The sequence below is a fragment of the Aquarana catesbeiana genome, linkage group LG12 (genome assembly GCF_042186555.1).
Source record: "Aquarana catesbeiana isolate 2022-GZ linkage group LG12, ASM4218655v1, whole genome shotgun sequence".
Taxonomy (NCBI): Eukaryota; Metazoa; Chordata; class Amphibia; order Anura; family Ranidae; genus Aquarana; species Aquarana catesbeiana.
In genome coordinates, this window is record NC_133335.1 from 48,364,461 (window position 1) to 48,378,473 (window position 14,013).

At 42.3% G+C, this 14,013-nt stretch overlaps 1 protein-coding gene across 1 annotated transcript in view; it reads right to left on the bottom strand.

Annotated features, from left to right (window-relative positions):
- Positions 1-10,442: 10,442 nt before the first annotated feature.
- The window catches only part of GJC1 (gap junction protein gamma 1), a 47,480-nt gene continuing 43,909 nt past the window's right edge, over positions 10,443-14,013 (bottom strand). Inside the window, exons 2-3 of the mRNA XM_073607718.1 lie at positions 13,685-13,758; positions 10,443-12,319 (exon numbers count right to left, since the gene is read on the bottom strand). Coding sequence (XP_073463819.1) covers positions 11,133-12,305 — 1,173 coding nt within the window. The 5' untranslated portion in view covers positions 12,306-12,319; positions 13,685-13,758 and the 3' untranslated portion in view covers positions 10,443-11,132. The remainder of the gene's footprint in view (positions 12,320-13,684; positions 13,759-14,013) is intronic.

The window sequence follows — 14,013 nt, forward strand, 5'->3', positions numbered from 1 at the left end:
CTGGATTGAGTTCCCTTTAAAGCCAAAACATTATTCTTGTGTTTAGCCCTAAGAGGCCCTCCAATTATCCTACACTATTTTTAGACTTCCAGCATTTCAAAATGATAAATGTTAAAGCTTTCACTGGTCACAACTTGAAAGAGAATGTTTCTCTCCATTTTATTTCAAATTTAAGAAAATGCACTTTAATTGATCTTGGTTCCAAAACACTAGACGGAAATTAGATTCATATGCAACATATTCTATATAAAAATAAACACACAGAGATTTACCAAAGAAATGAAATAAGAAGCAGTACAGGAAGGAAATGTGTGTTTAGTAAGCGGACATTCCAATACATCAGATCACATAGTAAACCAGAAAGTCTTTCCCTGCAGATCTTTTCATTTTTTCCGGTAGTAGCTTAGCCAGAACTGTTGGGATGATATCAATATATTTTTAAAATTCCGCTACACCAAGCTGAATCATAATCCTCCGCAGGTGACTACTTACCTCCTCTGACTGGGTCTACAGATGTACAGATCTCACCACTGTAGAGCACAAAAGATATTTTATACATAATACACACACAAAAAAAAAAAAAAAAGTAAATTGTCCTTCCAATTTTTCTGACTGGCCATTTAAACTACTGGCTAGGGTGGATATAAATCAATGATTTAAAAAAACAAAAACAAAAAAAAAAAACAAAAAAAAAAACAAAATCAGATTTTTTTTCATTTAAAATCGATTTTTTGGATTTTTATCAAATTTATTTTAATAAAATGCTTTTGGAGTAAAAATCTATCTAAAGATAGTTTTCTATGTAAGATACATTAGTAATTTAGTTTATTCAGCATGAAATGGAGCTTAGATATGTAGCATGAGGCTGTATATTCTGAAATATTTACATTTTTAGTAAACTCATTCAATGAATCCAAGCTCTGCAAGCTGAGATAACATGCACTGCATTGATGCATTCACACAATTTCACAGTAACCATGCGATAAAACAAAGTTCAGAAATATTCCTTTATCCCATTGTTTTGCAAATCTATGTACACTACAAACTGTATGATTGAATTGCTTCCAATATCGCTGTTTTACTAACCTGACAGTTTATTATTCTAAATAGGAAACCTTCATTTTGTTTGCAAATACTAAAGATTCTAACTACTACTAAGAATAAGTCCTTACATTTAAAGAGCACCTGTCATTTCAGATCCATCATGGCAGCCACTGTTTAGCGGGCATCCACTCACCTGCTGCCGCCATGTCCCTCACCTTGTTGTGTCACTGCCGCATCACCAGCCGTCCCATTAAAGTGAATGGGACTGTCGGTGAGTCAACAGCGGGTCAGAGGAGGAGCTGCTGCAGTTGCTCTTTAAAAATGATTTAAAGTTGATTTAAATCAAGCTATTTTACTATTGATTTAAATCATGATTTAAAATCGACTTCATTTAAATCAAATCCACCCTGCTACTGGCTGCCACATTCAGGGGAAATATACACCAAAATAATCCAGTTCATTTTGCATACATCAAACATGCCTTGGTTATTCAACCAATTTGTTCTCCTGTTAAGCTGTATTTACCTTTAGCTAAAAAACTTTTTTTTTTTTTTATCAAACAATATATCCTTTCAGGAAATGCATACATGCAGCCACCCTCTCAATGTATATATTTCAATGTTACACCCTTTCCTGAACTCGCATATACATACACAAAATACAGACACAAATATAGATTTGTGCTTCTCTTAACAATAATTCATTTCTGCAAAAACAGGCTTGTACCCCTTTGGTGTCAAATCAGTATTTTATTATTTATAAAAGAAAAAAAAAAAAAAGTCAGATCCATTGTTTGATCTGACCTAGTAATACTTTTGGCAATGAACAACAAAAGAAGAAGAATACACAGCAATAGAATAAACATGGAAGATGCATTATCTGTAGAGTTTTATAAAAGACAGGTAAAGTTGGGTCATACTTTATACATGCAAACAACCATAGTTATTTTTCTACATTTTCAGTGCTCTGAGAAGACGTTACAAAAAATAAATAAATAATGCATAGAAGAAGTTTGATTCAAATAAAACAATAAGGCCCCTATATGCATGAACACCAAAAGGGAGCTTGGTATCTTTTTTTTTTTTTTTTTTTTTTACCAAGCCAAATGTTGCATGTATGGCATATACGCACCAGGCCGTAGTGTTTGCTTACCGGATGATAGGTAGTCATGGGAAATGTATCATTTAGCTGAGTATATGCTTTTAGTCGCTGGGGCAGAGGCTCAGATATGCCTGGCAAGCACCCTGCAGCAACCACTGCTTAAAGAAGCCCTAACAGTTGATTATACAATTCAGGGCCACTGGTAATGAGACCTCTGCTCTTCAGTCTGCAGAGCTGCTGTAGCCATCACAAGGGGCTTCCACTCTCCCTGTTGGATATATATTTTGACTATATAACATGATGAATGCAGCTGAGAGAGTTAGAGCAGATCTTACCACTGGAATTCTAAGGGGACATAAAAAAATTAAGGGTTTATCTAGCCCAATAAACTTAACTGAAATATTTCTGGGTGAATTGACCCTTTATCTATCATGTAGCTGCTCATTTCTGGTTAATTCACTGTCAGCAGTCATTTCTATAAAGCACATGCCAAGCAGTGCCAAGAGCAAGACCATAAACAGAGGGGTGGGACTGGTGTCCCTATAGACTTTTGGGATGTCCAAAAGCAGTCCAACAGAAGAGTGGTCAAAACACCAATAGGCCTACTAAAAAAAAAAAAAAAAAAATAATATGGGGACTGATAACAGCTTGAAGAGTTGCCTGAGGGACCTTGCGCCCAAAGCTGGCATCGACCAAAGGCTAAACTTCCATCTGGTAGAACTTAAAAAACATGTTAACAGAAGACCAGGTGGCAGCTTTGCAAATCTAAGAAACAATTCTCTAACGCCTAAAAGCCCAAGAAGCACTTATAAATCTAGAAGAGTGTATCTTGACAAGGGTGCTACCCAATCCTTAAGACCACAGGCTTGAACAATAATGTGTCTGAGCCACCAAGAAAAGGTGGAGTGAGAAGATGGGTCCTCTTTGAGGTTATCTCACGTGGGATGACAAAGAATAAAAGTCAGTCTTCTCAATGGTAGCAGTGGCTGCGAAGTAGACTCGTAGAGCAGGAACTACATCCAGATAATGAAGGGGAATCTCCTTCTGATGTACTGCAGCCAGGCAGATTTATTAAGTACAATGTCCTGGTTGGGGGAAAAAGTTGGAACCGCCTTGGGAAAGAAAGAGGCTGAAGGCCTCAATACAACTTTGGCTCAATGTAAAACCAGAAAAGGTTCTTCACGATGCAAGGCTACCAGCTACAGCTAAGGCTATAAGCATACCCCAACACCTTCCACTCCAAAATCATTATCTGTTCTGCCTGAAGCTTTAGTGGCCTTTGATATAACAATATAAGTCAGAAATTAAAGCTGCAATTCATCCCATGAAACCCTGCATAACTGAACTCTTCCAGGATAAGGCCAAGGAGGGGGCCACACTCTACAGAGCTAGGACAGACTCAGAGGAAGCCATAGAGACTCAAGCAGAGTACAATTTTCCAGACTATTGGAATCAGGCCCTTGAGGTGAAGCACCACAGGCCACTTTAGAACTTTTAGTGAATTGTGATCTAGAAGGACCTGATACAGCAGGACTGTTCCCCATGTAATTTGGGTCTGGCATTTTGCACTGCTTGACAGTCAACTTCACTCAGAAAGTGATGTAAAAGGCTACATCCACACTGGCAATTTAGCCCGATGCGAACTGCAGCGGTAGGAATCTTGTGATTGCTGCTACTGTGAGTGATTAGGTGCAGTTTATAATGACAGGTCGCCAGCGGCCACAGCTTTTCGCTGCTCTCCGCACAGCCAGCAATTAATTGCAGTGATTGCTACTGGACGATATTTTAAAAAAGTTACCTCAAAAGTAACTTTTCAGGTGACTTCCACATTACTTGTGTTTATCTTTTCGGAATTGTAATAAAGTGGGGATTTGTAGATTAGCTGCTAGGAGATCTTAGAAGCTCAGTGCATTTACAGACTCGCTGCTAAAAGAAACACTGTCGCTTTGTCCATTTAGGCCAAATGGATAGGGTCCGCATATAGCCCAACCCCAAGAAATGTACAGTAAACCTACCTTCCAAGCTCCAACACCACCTTCCCAGTGCAGCATCCTTGCCTAAACTTTGTGGTTAACTGGTGTCGAAGTTTAATTGGGGGAATGACATCACATCACAGTGTTTGGATCTGGGGACTGGCTGCTAAGGTTGAGAACTCTCACCTAAGTGAAATCACATTCCTCCCCACACCTGGAAGCTTTGCTCATTAAGACCGCTTTCACACTGAGGTGCTTTACAGGCGCTACAGCACTAAAAAGAACGCCTGCATAGCGCCTGTAAAGAGCCTCTCCTGTCTCTCCAGTGTGAAAGCCTGAGTGCTTTCACACTGGAGCAGTGCGCTTGCAGGATGGTAAAAAAAAAAGCCCTGAAAGCAGCATCTTTTCAGCTCTGTAGGAGCAGTGTATAAACCGCTCCTAAAGCGCCCCTGCCCATTGAAATCAATGGGGCAGTGCTGCTGAACTGCCGGCAAAGCGCCCCGCTAACGGCCAAATAGCACCACTAAAATGAAGGTAAAGCGGCACTTTACCGCCGACGCCTCGGTGTGAAAGCACCGGACAGTTATAAAACTTGGCTCGGTAGGCATACTTGTCTTGAGGGGTTTGTGGGACAATATCTGACAGTAAAAACTGTCACGATAAGTCATTCACATACATGTCCAATGGCGGACTGTTTTCTAGAGTCAGTCGACGCACAGGCACGTCAAAAGAAGAAAAAAAGCACAAAAATTAAGTTAATTGCAAAGCGTAAAGCTGCCCGCGTGTACATATATTATATACACACACACACACACACACACACACACTTATACTTAAAAAAAAAATCCCCCTTAGAACCAGGTATAAAAGATTAACATATGTTGATTTAAGAAAAAAGCCCACTACAGCCATGAGTCATATTTATATTCCATGCATAAGGAAAAGGAATGTAAAAACAGATTTAAAATTGGAATGTTTAAACAAGTATAAAAAAAAAAAAAAAAAAGTGCAATATAGGATATTTAGCTTCAGAGTAGATACATATATACAGTGCCTTGAAAAAGTATTCATACCCCTTGAAATTTTCCACATTTTGGCATGTTACAACCAAAAACGTAAAATGTATTTAATTGGGATTTTATGTCATAGAACACAAAGTGGCACATAATTGTTAAATGGAAGGAAAATGATAAATGGATTTCAACAATTTTTACAAATAAATATGTGAAAAGTGTGGCGTGCATTTGTATTCAGCCCCTCTACTCTAATACCCCTAACTAAAATCTAGGGGAACCAATTGCCTTCAGAAGTCACCTAATTAGTAAATAGAGTCCACCTGTGTGCAATTTAAGCTCAGTATAAAAACAGCTGTTCTGTGAAGACCTCAGAGGTTTGTTAGAGAACCTTAGAGCCCTTTTCACACTGGGGCGGGTGTCGGCGGTAAAACGGCGCTATTTTTAGCACCGCTTTACCGTAGTTTTAGCGGCACTATTCGGCCGCAAGTGGGGCGGTTTTAACCCCCGCTAGCGCCCAAAAAAGTGTTACAACCGCCCGCAAAGCTCCGCTGCATCGGCGGTTTGCCGGCACTGCCCCATTGTTTTCAATGGGCAGGGGCGCTTTAGATGCGGCTTGCAGGACTTTTTTTACCGTCCTGCAAGCGCACTGTTCCAGTGTGAAAGCCTCAGGCTTTCACACTGGAGAGACAGGAGAGGCTATTTACAGGCGCTATTTTTAGCACTGTAGCGCCTGTAAAGCGCCTCAGTGTGAAAGGGCTCTTAGTGAACAAGAAGCATTATGAAGGCCAAGGAACACACCAGACAGGTCAGGGATAAAGTTGTGGAGAAGTTCAAAGCAGGGTTAATTTATAAAAAAAAAATCTCAAGCTTTGAACATCTCACGGAGCACTGTTCAATCCATCACCCGAAAATGGAAAGAGTATGGCACAACTGCAAACCTACCAAGACATAGCCGTCCACCTAAACTGACAGGCCAGGCAAGGGGAGCATTAATCAGAGAAGCAGCCAAGAGGTAACTCTGGAGGAGCTGCAGAGATCCACAGCTGAGATGGGAGAATCTGTCCACAGGACAACTATTGTGACCTGTACACACGGTCGGACATTGATCGGACATTCCGACAACAAAATCCATGGATTTTTTTCGACGGATGTTGGATCAAACTTGTCTTGCATACACACGGTCACACAAAGTTGTCGAAAAATCCGATCGTTCTGAACGCGGTGACGTAAAACACGTACGTCGGGACTATAAACAGGGCAGTAGCCAATAGCTTTCATCTCTTAATTTATTCTGAGCATGTGTGGCACTTTGTGCGTCGGAATTTGTGTACACACGGTCGGAATTTCCGACAACGGATTTTGTTGTCGGAAAATTTTATAGCAAGCTCTCAAACTTTGTGTGTCGGAAATTCCTAAGGAAAATGTGTGATGGAGCCTACACACGTTCGGAATTTCCGACAACAAGGTCCTATCACACATTTTCCATCGGAAAATCCTATCGTGTGTACAGGGCATTAGTCGTGCACTCCACAAATCTGGCCTTTATAGAAGAGTGGCAAGAAGAAAGCCATTGTTTAAAAGAAAACATAAGAATTCCCGTTTGCAGTTGGCAAGAAGCCATATGGGGGACACAGCAAACATGTGGAAGAAGGTGCTCTGGGCAGATGAGGCCAAAATTGATCTTTTTGGCCTAAAAGAAAAATGTGTGGCGGAAAACTAACACTGCACATCACCCTGAACACACCTTCCCCACTGTGAAACATGGTGGTGACAGTATCATATTGTGGGGATGCTTTTTTCAGCAGGGACAGGGAAGCTGGTCAGAGTTGATGGGAAGATGGATGGAGCTAAATACAGGGCAATCTTGAAAGAAAACCTGAGTCGGCAAAAGACTTGAGACTGGGGCGGAGGTTCACTTTCCAGCAGGACAACGACCCTAAACATACAGCCAGAGCTATGGAATGGTTTATATGAAAAGCATATTCATGTGTTCGAATGGCCCAGTCAAAGTCCAGACCTAAATCCAGTTGAGAATCTGTGGCAAGAGTGATGCACCCCACACATTTCACATATTTATTTGTAAAAAGTTTTGAAAAACATTCATCGTTTTCCTTCCACTTCACAATTATATGCCACTTTGTGTTGGTCTATCACATAAAATCCCAATAAAATACATTTATGTTTTTGGTTGCAACATGACAAAAATGTGTAAAATTTCAAGGGGTATGAATACTTTTTCAAGGCACTGTACAAGCTACAATACCTGACATGTAGGATAGCCACTCACTACCCATAGGTTAAACAGAAAGAACGGTGGACATCCATAGACACCTTTCTCTAAACAGGTTCCTGAAGTATAAAGGAAGTGCAAATTCAGGATATGGAGGCAGAGGGTACAGGCCTCCCGTAGTACCACAGATTCACAGAAAGAATACTGGGGTAGCATCAATAACAGATACAAATTGCAAGCAGACCAAAAGGCTGGGTTCACAAATATGTGAATTGGATGCGGGTTTCCCCCGCATCCAATGCGCATGACAAGCAAGTCTGACCACCTCTCAATAGAGCCGGTTCACACAGGTCCGGGGGGGTCATGGTCCGGATTGAAAAAGGGTCCGGTGCAGGTGCGAAATCAGGCTAAAATTTGGACCTGAATCACACATGAACAGGTATACAGGAACGCACTAGACCCCAGGCACGAACCTGCAGCCGCACATGTCTGAACCCAGCCTAATCATAGATCCAGAACAAAGCATTCAACAACTGAACACAAAACTCCTGACCGGCATATTTTTCTTCAGCATGGTGGTTGAATAATCCTAGAGCCAGAGAATAGCCATACAACCCAGAATGCTACATTTTCAGGAGATTAGAAAAGGCAGTCTGCATATTTATCCCATGACAGCCTGCCTTCAAAGCTCAACTCTTTCCCTTCCTATATCTCAGCCATGTCCTCTTTGGTCAGCTGGAATTTTAACATTTGATGGATGTGTCGCGGAAAGGGAAGTAAGAAGTCTGGTTTCCATCTACATGCCTTCTCCCCCCTTTCAGCGAGACGTGCTAGTTTGAGCACAAGACAATGAGGAGGTCTACTAGAGTTTGTCATGAACAAGTTTTAGCCATGACGTTAACTTAGAAGATGCTAAATATACATATACTGTACTCTAAAAAGCACCAGAGGAAGGCACATGTACTCCAAGGGTCACAGCTTAGTCCTGAGACAGAGTCCACCAGTGGTGGGGTTAAGGCGACTATTGCTAGCTATGGAGCTCCAAAACCGATATTCTAAAGGTGTATTCAATTAATGTTGAGATAATCACCTACCAGTCGGGCAGCAAGGTGACCCCGATGATGGCTGCTCCCCAAAATCCCTGCAATAACGGTTTATAACATTTGCCAGGTGGTGAGCAACATTTCTATACAACTGGTGGTCAGCCAGAATAAACATTAAAAAATAAAGACTGAAAGTTAAGTTGTCCTGAAGGGAGATAATGGGGGCTGCCACTGACCACCTCTTTCTGAAAAACCTCGCTATCAGGTTACTATGCTAATCAGCTGGCTTCAATACTCAGGAGACAGTCACCCAGAAAAAAAGGTGATCTTAGTAATGGCAGCCTCTATGCATCTCTTGTGACAAGTTTTTTTCTCTTTAATTATAAAACACAGTGGAACTACACCCCTCCAATGTAAAGGTTTTCCAAAACAGTTACATTCAAGGCATACCATGAACAATAACTGTTACAGTTCCTTCTGCTCTTTCTCAAACTGTAGAGCCATCACATGGCTGGTGTCATAACTGATCACATGTGCAGCACCTTGGCAACTGCAGACCAAACAGAGGCCAAGATGGCAGCTTCCTTGTCTTGTAAAGGACAGGAGGGTTTAGTTCCACTTCAAGCCTACCCATGACTGATGTTTTGGTTTTGAATAGATGTCAGTGGGTACAATCAGTTGCCAACCTCTTATTGTCTTCAGGGACTCCAATATCAATTTGCTATAATTGTTAGCTCTGCCCCCTGCAACAACAGCATTAAAAGACAATCTTGAGGGTCTGGCTCATCCCACTGCATTCTCCTGAAGTACAATCCCCCCACCCAAAATAAGGTTTTTATTTTAATGTTTTAGTACCTTTTTAGTCTGTTAAGTAATTGATTTTTGGTTTTATAATTGATTGTTATGATGGGTATTGTTACTTTTGGCCCATATCATTTTTTTTTTTTTGGAGAGAAGAAGGAAGTCTACGAGGAAAGATTAGTGCAATAAAACATTATCTAGGATAGGGGAAAGAAAATATATATTTTGTGGTGAAGGTTTAATGTAAAATAAATGCACAGTATTATGAGAAGCTAGGAACACTGGTGTGATGCGACCCACGGACAGCCAGCCAAAAGTAAAATGTCAGTTTTGTGTGGACAGACTCATAAGTGAACCATTAGTTAACAAACACATCTTGGCTTAAAATGTAACTCTAGCCAAAACTATCTTATTATAATATTGGATACAGTTGCCAAGCATTTTAACCTTAGGTTAGGTTTTTATTGCGGTCTTTGGTTCCATTTGACAACAGGGTCTTCTGTCAGGGACAAGAAGAAAAGGGAAATGTCTCCCAACAGGGACCCAATAGCATTTAAAATATGTGACCTGTGATATTGCTTTTGGCATCGCTCAAAGTAGAGGTGAATGTATATCCCTGTGTCCAAAACATGGGGTGCAGTCTTATCCGGATACCAATCCAGAGGGCTAGTAAATGTAAAGAGGAAAGGATTGACTCTACTCCCAATCAGTCCAGGTGAATAAATGATAAAGAGCAGCCTCAGCCTACATGTCTCCACCATACCATGCACCATGATGCATTTCGCCCCGCCCACAGAGGTTTAGTCAAAGGGTCAGGGCTGGTCGGGAGTATCAGCGATCCTTTCCTCTTTGCATTTAAAATATATTAGAGTGGTCTAATGCAAGTAGCTCTATTGGGCACCAATATATACAGTTATCTGTGCCCCCCATGGGAGATTTCCCCTCACTTCCTGTTCCAATGTAAACTTTTTCACCAGGTTAAGAAGCAAATGAAAAACTCCACATTGAAGACCTTACAGGGTTTATAAAGGTTCTCATTTATCCAGGTCATGGTATAACTAGTAATAGTGTAAACGAGAGGCATATCCCATGGGCTGCACATCAGAACAGACCAGCTGTGATGAAGTGAATGACAGTCTTAGCCTAGGCCTCTGGCGGGCCACGTCCCCCCATGGCCTGGTTGGAGCCCAGGCTGAGACTGCCATTCACTTCACCACAGCTGGTCTGTTCTGATGTGCAGTCCATGGGATATGTCTCTCGTTTACCTGGGCATTTGGAGCCAAGCAAAGCTCCTTCCCTGGCTGGCACTCAACGGTGGGCACAGGATCAGCATCCCTTGCAACCTGAGTGGAACACACCTTTCTTTTATTGGTTCATAGTATTAGTTAGTCACATTCAGCTGGACTTGTTCTGCAAGATTGAAGAGGTTTTATTAATCATTTAAGTAGGCATTAGAACTGAGGAAGCCACTTGGATGAGCAGTGAAATGTCTTCAACACTGCAAAAGAGGTCCAATTAAAATTGGTCAGAGTTACACTTTAATGGTTCCACCATGTAGGAGGAGGCTCAGATGGTAAGGGATTAAACACCTACCCAGCCAAAGGTAAAAAAAAACAAAAAAAAAACATTGAACTGTATAAAAAGTTTAGCATTTAACAAAACAGGATTGTCATAATAATGGTCATGTTAGAACATTAGATATAAAAGAACAGCCTGACATACTGCAGGTCACTGTAATAAAGTCTCATGATACAAGAGAAATAAAGGACTAGCAGAACCCATAGTTTTTCTTCTCGTATCCAGGCTGTGCAGTCTGTGCTTCTCCAACATTAACAGAACCAAAATATTTACACGACTGGAAGACATCATTCTGCCTTCTGTTCCTCCCGGAGACAAGGAGTCACAACTTTCTGTTGTAGCAGGTTTAAATCCACACAGAGGTCTTTCCGTCTCCGGACCGACTGCTGATGCTGCTCTTATTAGACCCTTTTTTGGATCGTTTCTCTTTGGTGGATGGTGGGTTACTCTGACTTGTGTATGCATGAATTGCCGTTTCCAGGCGTTCTTTTGCCATGTGTACTTCCCGATGAAGGTGTTCTAGGTCAGCAGGGAGGGTGTCCTCACTTGTTCCATACTGCTGCTCCTGAGCTATGTTGGCCCTGTTTTGCTTGTATGCCATTTTGGCATTGGTCAGTTCTGTATAATGGATCTGATCTGGTTTCACAGCTATGTTGTATCCAGGTGGAGCTGAAGGAGTGTTCCATGAGATAGGATAGTTATAGGTAGAAGAATCATCCACTTGTTTCCCCCTGTTGTTAAGTGCGTCCCGTATGGTCCCAAAGCCAAGGTGGAGCATTTCCCACACATTGAGGAGGAGGCACAGGCAGCTGACACCATACATGATTAACAGGAAGATGGTCTTTTCAGTAGGCCGGGATATAAAGCAGTCCACTGTGTGTGGACAAGGCTTTCTGTGGCACTCGTATCTCGCGATAACTTCAAAGCCATAAAGCAAATACTGCCCAGCCAAAAATCCCATCTCAAAAACCGTCCTGACAATCAGCTGCAAAACATAAATCCTCAACAGCCCATCAGCTCGAATACGCCTTCGCCCATCATGCTTAATCTTGCCATGGCTGTGCTTTCCTCTGTCACTACCCAGCTCAGTCTCTGGGTACATCATAGGGTCTTCTTCATTGTCATCTTCTACCTCCTCTACAGAACGATTCTGCTTCCACCGCATGGACAAGGATCTAAACTTTGCCTTCTTATCATACTCATAGCGCTCCTCCATTTTTGCTATTTTGTGGATTGCGTAACCCAAATATAAAAGAGGCGGAGTGGCCACCAAGATGATCTGGAATACCCAGAAACGTACATGGGAAAGAGGGGCAAAGGCGTCGTAGCACACATTCTCACAGCCCGGCTGATCCGTGTTGCACTCAAACTTTGATTGTTCATCGTAATAAATCGATTCCCCTCCAACGACAGTCAGAACGATTCGGAAGACTATCAGAACTGTCAGCCAGATCTTTCCAACAAATGTGGAGTGATTGTGGATTTCCTCTAGCAGTCGTGTCAAGAAGCTCCAGCTCATGTTGCCAGTTCCTCCTTGAATGGAGATCAGAGAAATCCAATGAATTGGCAAATATGTAATTGGCAGATATAAAATAAAAATAATAATTGCAGCTCGTCTAAGAAGTACATAAGTAAAAAGTCTAAATAAAAAAATGGTTTCAAAATAATTTAAATGATACATTTGCCCACTTAATTAGAAAACCAAAGTCTAATGGCAGCATTAATGTAAGCCTCTTTCGTTGATTATGTTAGAGAGCCAACATCGGCTCATTCAGCCCTCACACATCTGTCTGTGGCAAGCAAGGTGAATGGACCAGCAAGTATGGAACGTCAGGTATCTCTAATAGATTTTGGTCATCTCTCTCTCTCTCTCTCTCGATAGATAGATAGATATGTAGCCTACTCTTAGTGACCTCTTGCTGAAAATTGAGCCTCTTGTTATAATGTCACTCTGGCTTCAATATTTGAAGTCACAGAGTAATTATGCAGAGAAGTTGGTTTGCTTTTCTCTGAACTCACTGGTTGCATGCTTGTTAATTGTCAGTGGAGGCGGGAAAAGCACCCAGGGCCGGTGCTACCACTAGGCAAACTAGGCAGCCGCCTAGGGCGCACTGCTGCCTAGAGGCCACTGGTGTTCCTACTCTCTTCTCTCTGCAACAAGCAACTAAGTCTCAGCATCAGCCGGCAGCCGCCACTCCGTTCGCACATAGTGTCAGAGGCGCAGCGGCGGCGGAGGACTGTGTCTGTGTCCCGACTCCCGAATGAATGGAAACAAGCAAACATTTATTGATGGGCACTAGTAGGCTACATTGATGGGCGCTGGTGAGGCTGCATTTGATGGGTGCTGGTGAGGCTTCATTTGATGGGTGCTGGTGAGGCTGCATTGATGGGCGCTGGTGAGGCTGTATTTGATGGGTGCTAGTGAGGTTGCATTTGATGGGCGCTTCATTAAAAAGGATAATGTATACATGGGCATGACAAAACGGGTGGAGTCAGGGGTGGAGCCAAGAGGGGTGCGGCAAAATTAAGTTTCACCTAGAGTGTCAAAAATCCTTGCACCAGCCCTGAAAGCACCTTACTTATCTGATCCTCCACAAGCAGCACTCCCCTATGCACTGGCAGTGGACTTTACCTCAGCGTCTTGCACTGGTCTTCATGATGGCTGAGGACCTTTGACTGACGAAGCATAGGGGGTGAATAAGCTGCAGGGACCAGCCTAGTGGTGCAGAGGAGCCTGTGTCAGCAGACGATCAGGTAAGTAAAATTGCTGTACCCAGTTCCCCTACACATAATTCAGCAAATAACCCTTGCAGCACGGGAGCAACCCCACTGCAAGGGAGGACTCACAGGGTTTAGTTTTAAAGGTGTGGAGACACAGAATGCGAACACATACTATACCTGCAGTGCCGTGTTTTTTTCAGCTGGTGTTGCAGTAGACATGAGGGACTCATCTGCAGCTTCTTGAAATCCCACTGGAAGAGAAGAGAAAGTTATTTCTTAACAGCACCTTAAATAACCCACACACAGGCACATACCCGCTTCTTCATAAATAACTGATCTTGTCAGTAACAGAGGTTTCTTTTCCCAACCCCACCACCAATATGCTGAGCAGTGGGGACACACACAGGTCCTAGTGTTCACCCCCAGTCCCCCCACCAGTCTTTAGACCACCAGTCATTAGGGAGTCCCTCTGACATGAGGATGTAAAGCCCTCCCTCTACAAGTTG